This window comes from Lagenorhynchus albirostris, chromosome 2 (assembly GCF_949774975.1).
Source record: "Lagenorhynchus albirostris chromosome 2, mLagAlb1.1, whole genome shotgun sequence".
Lineage (NCBI taxonomy): Eukaryota > Metazoa > Chordata > Mammalia > Artiodactyla > Delphinidae > Lagenorhynchus > Lagenorhynchus albirostris.
The window spans coordinates 168,495,346-168,505,839 of record NC_083096.1 but is presented as its reverse complement, the minus strand read 5'-3'; the positions used below and the strand labels follow the sequence as shown (position 1 = coordinate 168,505,839).

General features: G+C 46.5%; 1 protein-coding gene across 1 annotated transcript; it reads right to left on the bottom strand.

Moving 5' to 3' along the window:
* Window positions 1-7,424: 7,424 nt before the first annotated feature.
* Window positions 7,425-9,298, bottom strand: TEX46 (testis expressed 46). The gene is given in 3 exon segments (XM_060141960.1): window positions 7,425-7,622; window positions 9,106-9,123; window positions 9,125-9,298. Coding segments are annotated over 3 exon segments (390 nt in total).
* Window positions 9,299-10,494: the final 1,196 nt, after the last annotated feature.

Sequence of the window (10,494 nt, the reverse complement as noted above, 5' to 3'; positions counted from 1 at the left end):
ATAAGTTAGAGAGAGAAGAGATCTGAGTAATCTTGTCCAAGCTCCACATTGTATGGCTGGTGAAACAGACTGTGAGAGGGGAGATGAATTGCCAAGGTCACACAGAAAATTTAGTGGCAGCAATGGAGCTGGGACCCAGGTTTTCTTTCCCATTGTAGCTGGCTGCTTTGTTCATCTTTAGTGAGGCTCTAAGCAGGCTGGGCAGCCTGCCTCTGGGTCACAGATTGAATGCAGACAGTGTGCCCCATATAGATGCTTAGTGCCTTCTGTGTTACCTTCTGTGGTCTTCACAACAATCCCATGAGGCAGGTTTTATTCTGTCCCCATTTGACAGAGAGGAAACTGAAGCTCTGAGAAGTGAAGTCCCCCAGAAGTGGCAGGACTGGGATTCCAACCCAGGAGTCCTCTCTGCTTCCCAGACACTAATGCATCTCCCATGTTTTTTCCCCATCAGACTATAAGGTTTTCTAGGGTAAAGAGCACGTCTCATTCTGGTTTGTGCTGCCAAACCAGGGCTAAATATCTGAATCAGTTAATCCACTCCAGGGTTCTGCATCTCTGCTGACAAGGACCCTCGCCCCCAGGACACTAGCTCCTTTCTTGGAGTTCCTCCCTTGCCCCTTTCCCCAGCCCTAATGCAGCCATTTCTCTCCACCCAGACCAGCCCCTGCACTACCAAATTTAGCCAGACCAGAATCCATACCCTGTCATAGAGGACAATGGCCACACAGTGGCACCAGATGTCCACGTGTAAAATCTTCCAGCCTCCTGGAAAGGATCATTTATTTAATCACTGAATGCTTCTCTCTCTCTAGGCATTTGTCCAAGGGCTTTCCATCCATGCACCAAGATAATCCCCGCAACAGCCCCATGCATTCATTCTCTCTATAGATGAGAGATCATATTAATCATTTGCTTAAATAACCTTCCAAGGCTGCCCACTGCTCTATGGAAAAATCCAAATTCTTACCTGCATAGTCTAACCCTACCCACTGGACCCTTGAGTCAGACTGCTGGGATTCAAAACCCAGCTCCACCACTTATTATCTATGTGACCTTGGTCAGATTTCTTGGCTTCTCTTGGACCTCAATGTGCTGATCTGTAAAATAGGGTAATGAAATAGAACCTACCCCCTTGGGGTGAGAGTGAGGTTTACGTGAGATAAGACACCTAAAGCACACAGTAAGTGCACACAGTAACCGCTCTGATTACCATTAGACTTGGAGGGTCCCCCTCACAATCCCATGAATCTCTCCTTCTCTCTTCCCTTTCCTCCATCTCTCCTTCTCCCCACTTTTTTTTCTACTTTTACTCTCTCCCCTGCCTCTCCACCTATTCTAGCAGGGACAGCATGTTAAATAGTATATTAGAAAGCGATACATGCTATGGAAAAATAAGTAGAGCCAAGTAAGGGGAGGTAGATTATAGTATCAAATTGGGCAGTCAGGATGGCCTCCTTGAGAAAGAAATGTTTAGCAAATCACCTAAGGGAAGTAAGGGAGGTAGGTATATGGACAACAGAGGAAGAGAGTCCATGGTAGGGCCTTAGGGTGAGAGTGTACAGAAAAGCGAAGAGGCCAGTGGCTGAGCAGATTAAGTGAGGGGCAGAGTAGAGGCGATGTGGGAAAGGTAGCTGGGGAGCCAGGTCATGGAGAACCTCCCAGGCCACAGGAGGGACTGTAATTCTCACTCTGAGTGAGGTGGGAGCTGTTGTAGAGTCTGGAGCAGAGTGGCATGACCTGACTTTTTTTTTTTTAAATAAATTTATTTATTTTTGACTGTGTTGGGTCTTTGTTGCTGCGCACAGGCTTTCTCTAGTTGCAGCGAGCGGGGGCTACTCTTCGCTGTGGTGTGCGGGCTTCTCATTATGGTGGCTTCTCGTTGTGGAGCATGGGCTCTGGGCACGTGGGCTTCAGTAGTTGTGGCACACGGGCTCAGTAGTTGTGGCTCGCGGGCTCTAGAGCACAGGCTCAGTAGTTGTGGCGCACGGGCTTAGTTGCTCTGCGGCATGCGGGATCTTCCCAGACTAGGGCTGAAACCCGTGTCCCCTGCATTGGCAAGCAGATTCTTAACCACTGTACCACCAGGGAAGACATGAAGTGCTCCGGCTTCAGTGCTGAGAGCAGACTAGAGGGCAAGGGTGGGGGCAGGGAGACCAGGGCCTTGTTCAGCTGAGAGATGGTGGTGGCCTGGTGCACCCAGGCAGGGAGAATATCCAGACTCTGCATATGCTTCTAAGGAAGAGCCAATAGGACTTGCCAATAAATTAGAGCTGGATATGAGAGAAGAGAGGAGTGGGGATCAGCTCCAAACTTTTTGGCCTGGGCAACTGGAAGCTGGGAATTGACTTTTACTATGAGATGGGGAAACCTGCACGTGGGAGGGGGTTTGAGCGGAGGGACAGAGTTCAGGATTGACTGTATGGATTTTGAGATGTCTGAGTGAAGGTGTGAAAGTAGGCAGTTGCACATTTGAGTCTGGGATGTAGAGGTCTGTAACAAAGACACAATTTAGAAAATGATTGACATGTAACAGTAGATGATATTTAAAGCCATTACCAAGGGAGTGAGAAGGAGTAAAGAAGGGATCTGAGGACTGAGCCCTGAGGTCCAGGAGAGTACTGGCTGAAGTACTGAGTACTGGGTGAAGGTGAATATCACAAAGTCACGCAGCACAGGTGCAAATGGGGCTTTACTGGGAAAACTTGGAGGCAGAGGGTCAGCCATTGAATGAGGCATTGGGTTGTCCATCCAACCTCTTGTCATCATGTGGAGAGAGATATGGGGGTCAGGGCATAGCTGGAAACATCCTGGAATATGCTCCAGGAGAGGGACCCCTCATTCCCTTCACTACTTTTTTTTTGGCAAATGTGAGGTCAGTCTTGCAAGTAAAGAAGATGTGGTCTGAGCTCAGGTACCAGGGGAATTGTTTGCAGTGCTGAGGGCCCCCGGAGGCCCCAGGGGAAGTAGAGACCATGTGGAATCATTTCTGCTTTGGGAAGGGAGGCCCCTCTGGAGCCCACCTGCTATCTCACTGCTAGGAACCCGGAGTGAGTACCCAGAGTTTTCCAGTAAAGTCCAAATTGTTTTTCCAAGGTCCACCCCCTGACCTAGGGGCTCCTGAAACATAAGCCTGCCAAACGGGCATAGAAATCAACAAGGGGAGAAATCAGCTGAGCTTATAAGGTACTTCCAATGGTGTTGGCAATGCTGGAGGAGACATGAATGCTAGAGGGAGGCCTGGAGTAATGGTGCAAAGCACATAGTGGAGGCCTGAGCCATCTGGCCATGGAGTCTGTGCCAAGCCTGGGGAGAGAGCCCCAGGTTCAGATGGAGGAGTGGTTTGCAGGCATTGGACTTGCTCTTACGGTAGCTGCATGAGCTTCTTGACTTGTCTGAAGGTGTTAACCCAGAAGCAGCAGGAGATATTGGCCAGTGAGTATGGTTATTCCCCTGGTTGGCCAGCAAATAGTCCAAAGCTATGTGGTTATATCCTGAGCTAAGGATTCATGATAACCTTGACAGTGAGAACCCTGGCTGTCCCCATAGTAATTTCCTTTCTATGGTTCCACCTATCTAGGGGAGGAAAACCTGCATAAAATAGGGAAACCCATGTACTTAATACCCAGGAGTGTCTTGTCAATGGTACCAGAGGCTGGTGCTGGGAATGTTGCCTTGCCCACAGATCTTGGGTTATTATGAAGGTTGATATGCAGGTGGCATTATGTCCAAGGAGAAAGCAATGAAGGACCTATATCTAGAATATAAAATAGTTTTGGGGTTACAAAGCGCACTGCTCAATATTCTTCCAGCTGGCCTCAACATTATCCATGAAGAGGATGAGAACATGATTGTGAAGGCCCAAGGCACAGCAGCTGGGAGCAATGTCCTTGCCATTGTCAGAGAGTGAGATACCAATAAGGTCTCCCGTAGCTGGGCATGGTGGGAGGGGGTAGGAATGGCATATTCAGTACTGTGACAGGTTCATGCCACGGGCCCCGGCCTGAGCAGCTGCTTAAGGCTCTTTAGCATTGCCTGTTCAGATCTGGAAGAAGAGGAGAAAGGTTATTTACCCCTCCACCCCTGTCTATTTCCTGAGATTGCTTGCCTATGTTCTTGCTAGATTTGCTGGGATCTGTCGTGTGCCTGGGATGAGCTAGTTGATCTGTCCTTTCTCAGAACATTTACCTCCATAGGAACCCAGGAGTCACCATACTTCCTGACACATCAGGGGGACTTGTTCCCCTCTTAGGTGCCCACAGAGGATGAGGGAGTGGCTAAGGTAATTGCTCCTTGAGCCAACCATACCAAGGCTCATTTGTACCCACCACCTGCAGGTGGCAAGTGTGGAAGAGCAAGTGAATTCCACGTGGACAGATGGAGGGCAGTGCCATAAAGATAATTCCATCATCATATTATATCATACCTGGGAATTCCAGCACATGAAAAAGATGCTCATCAGAGCCTTAAGAGTCTAGGTTCTACCTGCTTGGTGGAAAAGAACAGTCACCCCATGTACCTAAACCATGTTCATGGTAGTCAGAATCCATGGCAATTGTGAACTAGTCAGATCCAAAGGTCATTGTGCCACTTTGAGCCACCTTGAGCCACAGGCCAACGTTCCTGCAAGTAATACACATTCCGTGAGCACCAGTGACTTCATAAGTCAAATGAGTCCTCACTGGACTCCCTCAAACCGCCGTGGTAGTTTCACTGTTGTGATAGGTCCAGGTGTGCATCTAATGAACTAAAGTGGTTATGATGGCCACATAGTCTTAATCAGCTTTTTCATTCCAGATGCTCTCTTCAAGATGCAGTGCCTTACTGTGGGCTCATTCATATGTCACATATAGATCGAGTTTGTGGCTGAATTGTTGTATCCATCTCCACAGCAGGGGCTACCATATGGACATTCTCCTAATGGTCCCGTTTTGGGTGGTCCAAAGGCCTGGTCATACAGCAAGACCATTAGCAACGGCCCATGAAACTGTGTAAAAGGGACTATTTACAAAGGTGTGGGCAGGCTATAGGGAACACACAAGTGTGGTGCAGTACCCCTGGACTGGTAACTGGGGGGATGCTACTGCCCTTGGGCCAGAAGGGAACTGGAAGAAGGTCTTGTAGAGAGAGCCTCCTCTGTGATGACCCAGCCAGCCTCAAACCAGCCCAAGGCAACCCCACAAGAGGCATAAGCATCCCAACTTCCTCCTTCCCTCTCATCCTCTGCCAGGGATCCCTGTTGGCCAAACTCAACTGGAAGCCACAGGGTAAAGGAACCTGATGATGCACGTTGGCCCCCTGGCAGAAAAGGCAGAGGATGGAGAGTGGGCCTGGAGGGCAAGTAGAAGATACAACACACAAGGGAGGGTTGCGATTTTAGATAGGGCAGTCACAGGAGTCCTCACTAGGAAGGGATCATTTGAGCAAAGACCTGAAGAAGTGTCGTAACTCATCGAATCCTCACAGCAATTGATAAGGCCATTTTATAGTTGAGGAAACTGAGGTACAGCACTCAGTTTATTCATCATCCAAGATCACACAGCTAAGACCTGATAGAGTTGGGATCTAAAGCCAGGGAGTTTAGCTCCAGGTATCCTGCTCTAAACAAAATAGGATATAGAAAAATCATAAAATGAAAGGGCAGAGAAAATGTCAGGACATATAAGACTGTGATTGACAGTCATAGATGTTATTTATTGAGCACTGACTGTATACGAGCCACTGTGTTAGGTGCTATGAGGGGGATATACAGATGAACAAGATGCTGTGTTTGGGTTTCCCTGGTGGCACAGTGGTTAAGAATCCACCTGCCAACTCAGGGGACACAGGTTCGAGCCCTGGTCTGGGAAGATCCCACATGCCGTGGAGCAACTGACCCCATGCGCCACAGCAACTGAGCCTGTGTGCCACAACTAATGAAGCCCGTGCGCATAGAGCCCGTGCTGCACAACAAGAGAAGCCACCGCAATGAGAAGCACGTGCACTGCAACAAAGAGCAGCCCCCCGCTCACCACAACTAGAGAAAGTCTGCGCGCAGCAACAAAGACCCAATGCAGCCAAAAATAAATAAAATAAATAAATTTATTTATTTAAAAAAAAAAGATGCTGTGCTTGCCCTCAAAGAGTCTATAATCTAGTTGGAGAGTGGGGAGGGAGTATAGAAACATTTACAAACCAAATCCCAGCAGATCATCATACAGTCTATCGTAGAATTACAGATAAAATGCTGGGATACCGCTAAGGAAAGAGACACTTTACAGCTGGGCTGAGGGAAGCTTTCCGGAGATGGTGGCTTTGAAAGAAGCAAAGAATTGTAACAGCAGAAGGGGAAGATAAGGGATTCCAGGGGAAGAAACCATGTGAGCAAAGATGTGGCTGCATTTGGGGGATGGCTGATCACCTAATTTGATGAGAGCGCACGAGACTTTTGCTAAGAGAGATGATTTTAAGTGGGACACCAATAAGGCATTAAACCACACTGGATCCCACAGCGAGGCAGAGGCTTCCTTCTCAATTCTCCTTAATGGAGAAAAGTCTCAGCTGAGTGCTGGCATATCTTGCAAACACTAACACTCACTAATCTCCCTTTTTAACCCACATTTTACAGATTCAGATCTTCAAGTGGGCAACCAAGCTCTGGTTGGAACTTCACAACATTGTTTTGTTTTCACTGTCTTTATTTTGACTGTTAGGTTCTATTTCAAACAATGATACTGTTTTTTTTTTTAACTTACAGATAAATTTTTTATTATTATTTTCCTTTACAGATAAATTTATTAAGGAAAATATAGTTGATTTAAAGGGACAATATTTAGTTACGCATTCAGGTGGTGCACAGCTATGGCAAAAATCACAAAGGTGGTACACTACTGACTGATGTTCAGGATACTCTGGTATAGGGTAAAAAGCATGTGAGGGAGAATAATGGGGGAAAAAGGTTGGGAAGGGGGTCAGATCATGGGGGGCCTGAACACCATGGTGAGGAGTGTGGCTTTTATTCTGTCAATCACGGCAAGGCGTTGGCTCAAGAATAGGCAATGATCATGCTCAGAGCTGTGCTTGGCAGGGCTTGTTTGTGGCCTCTGAGTGCAGGGGGAGGGGGAGACTGGAGGCTGGGACAGCACTGGGGAGGCTGTTGAAAGACTCAAGGTGAACAGGTAGAGGGCCCTGGACCGGGGTCAAGGTGGTCCAACTGAAAGAGAGGAAGGGCTGGGTTCAAGAGCTCCCATCAGGTTGTGTCATAGGGTGCTATGTGGCTGGCTGACCTGGTGAGTACAAACTTCTTTTCAAGAGGCGATGAATTTCAGCCTCTAATCCTCCTCTCCAGTGTGATTTACTAAGAAAATTCAATAGTCTCTGACTGGGCTTTACTGAGGAAAGGTAACAACAGAAGAGGCTAGCCCACCACAGTCTCTGGGACCTCGTTAGGGGGGATTGGAAGTGCAGTCAGAGATGATGGAGAACGTAGATTCCTGTCTCCTCATTCTGGGTTTCCCCGCTGGAAAAGTCCACCGTCGGCTTGACTGCTTGTGGTGATTCATTCTATTCCATACAATGAACATCTGATTTTCTAAGACCTTCAGCTTCATTTCACTGAACATAAGCCGTTCAAGGATCTTGTCCTGGAGGGCAAAGCAGGTGTGCAGCCTCTCCACTTCTTTTGTGTTCAGGCAGTTGCTCTTGGGTTTGGCCTCGCAAGTCTTTGTCTTCTCTTCCTAAACTCCCCATCACCACGAAAAGAGGAAAAGTTGGTTAATAGTGATAATCCTTTCCCATGCCAGTTGAGTTACAATCATCTCAATCAATTTCACGACCAGCATCTAAGGAGAGCCTCTTTGCCACATCTTGTGGGTGAGAGAATGGGGCCCAGTGAGGGAAGGTCCCTTTCTCAGCATCACCCAGCCTGCATGAAAGCCCCCAGACTCCCAGGATCCAGAGCTGCCTTTGGTTCACAGGAATAAGTGAAACGGCCGGCTAATCTGCACCCATCGAGGACTTAAAACCCTTAACCCAAATATATGTGTCTCCAGAGCTTGTGCTTTTCTCAACATGCCTCTTTGAGAGTTTAGTCAGGCCTCATAAAATCTCCAAGTCTCAGTGGTCTCATGAAATGCTCTTATCTCTGTCATCTTTATCTGCTCCCTCCCCCACCACTGCATGCAGTTGGTAAGGACACAATTTTTTTTTTTTTTTAGGATTCAGCTACAAATTCCTAGTCTTTAAAACCATTTAAGAATTAAATATTTCGGACATGCAAAAAAAGTAAATATTACAACAAATACCCATGATCCCTAAAATATCACAACGGTAACTGAAGTCCTCTGTGGATTCTGCTCCTAGAGTGTTCCCCTCCCTCCCTGAACCTTATCTCAACTGCAATCCTGAATGTGGTATTTATTTTTTCCATGCATTTCTTTACACCACTTTACACCAGTTCTCAGTGGGAGGCTATTTTGCCCTCCCCTGGGGACATTTGGCAATGTCTGGAGAAATATTTGGTTGCCACAAGAGGGGTGAGGAGTGCTATTGGCATCTTGTGGGTAGAGGCTAGGGATGCTGCCAAAAATTCAGCATTGCACAGGACAGTCTCTCATCACAAAGACTTATCCAGCCCCAAATGTCAATCGTGCAGAGGCTGAGAAATCCTGCCTTAATGTACTTTCACTATACATAGGCATCCATAAACTAGGCAGGATATTGTTTTGCATGTTTTTTAACTTTACATAAAAGACGTCATAATCTAGGTACATTTCTGCTGTCTTCATTATTCAGTTTTAGAGATTTATCTACGTTATACATGTTTTTAAATTTATCCATTTTAATTTTTCCCACTTTAAAGCAGTTGTTACTGTTGTCAAAGCATGTTGTCATCAAACATGAAGTAGAAGAGTCTGGGATGGGCCCTATTCTTCAGCTGAGGCAACTGAAACTTTGTGAAGGAAGTGCTTTGTCCTCTATCACCCAAGAGGTGATAGAGGTCTTAGACCAGAGTCGGATTCCTTAGTCTTGCTGCATTGTCCTGACACCTTCTCTGTCTTCCCACCCCCCAGTCTGGCTGCGACTATCCCATCACTCTCAGCTGAAGCTAAGGTCCCTCTTGCTCACCTGCTGGGGCTCTGGGGGGCGTGGGCTTGAGTTCGTACTTGACCAGCCAGTTGCTAAGCAACAGCAGAAGTAATAGGAACCCAAACAAGGCTGGCTTATAGCTGATCAGCCAAGCCATCAGTGCTCCTATGGTGCCTGAGGAAGCAAATGTCCCGTGGAGATTCCTAAAAAGAGACATTAGCTCCCCCAGCATTATGGCTTGGAAGCACCCAGGCCCCAGGGCCCTGCCTGTCTCCCATCTGGGACAGTTGCCCTCCATGACAGGAGTCATGGCTGCCCCCTCCTCTGAGTCATAACCGGCCCCCACCCCCAGCTGCCGCATAACAATAATACTGACTACTCCTAGGTCTTAAGCAGCCACTATGTGCCAGACTTTGACAGGCAGTTCACAAGCATCATCTCATGACATCCTCACAACAGCCAAATGATGTAGGCTTTCATGATACCTCAGTCATTCAACAGTACTTCTGGGCCTAGTCGCTGGGGATCAAATGGCCAGCAGTACAGAGCCTCTACCCTTGTAGAGAGGGAGACAGCGAAGAAAAATTATCCAAAACTTGGAAATAAGGCAAGAAGATTTCTGCAAGCTCGTTCACAGTCATATTAGGATATTGGCTAACTGGCCCACTTGTTTGTCACCTGATGCTTTAGGGGAAGGAAATTTTATTGGGTTTAATATTTAATATTGATTAGGGTCCTGACTCTGTAAAGTCAGATGGAAAAGTTGCTCCACCAATTTCACTTGGGTATATCCCAAAAATTGAAAGCAGGGTCTTGAAGAGATATTTGTACACCCACATTCATAGCAGTATTATTCACAATAGCCAAAAGGTGGAAGCAACCCCAAAATCCATCAGCAGATAAATGGATAAGCGAAATGTTGTATATACATACAGTGGGATTAGCCTTAAAAAGGAAGGAAATTCTGACACGTTACAACATGGATGAACTTTGACGACATTATGCTAAGTGAAATAAGCAAAAAGCAAAAGCTATTTGATTCACTTATATGAGCTATCTAGTGCGGTCAAATTTATAGAGACAGAAAGTAGAATGGTGGTTGGCAGGGGCTGGGAGCAGAGGGGAATGATGAGTTGTCGTCTAGTGGGTACAGAGTTTTACAAGATGAAAAGGGTTCTTCAGATTCTTTGCAGAACCATGTAAGCGGATTCTTTGCAGAACCATGTGAACGGACTTAACACTAGTGAACTGTACACTTAAAAATGGTTAAGATGGTAAATTTTATGCTATATGTATTTTACTACAATTTAAAAAATTAATTTAAAATGAATTAAATTAAAAATTTTTAATGAATTAGTTACTTTTGGGAAAAAAAATGGATAAGTTGCAAATGATTTTTGTTTCCAAATAGATGCAAATGAATTCTGT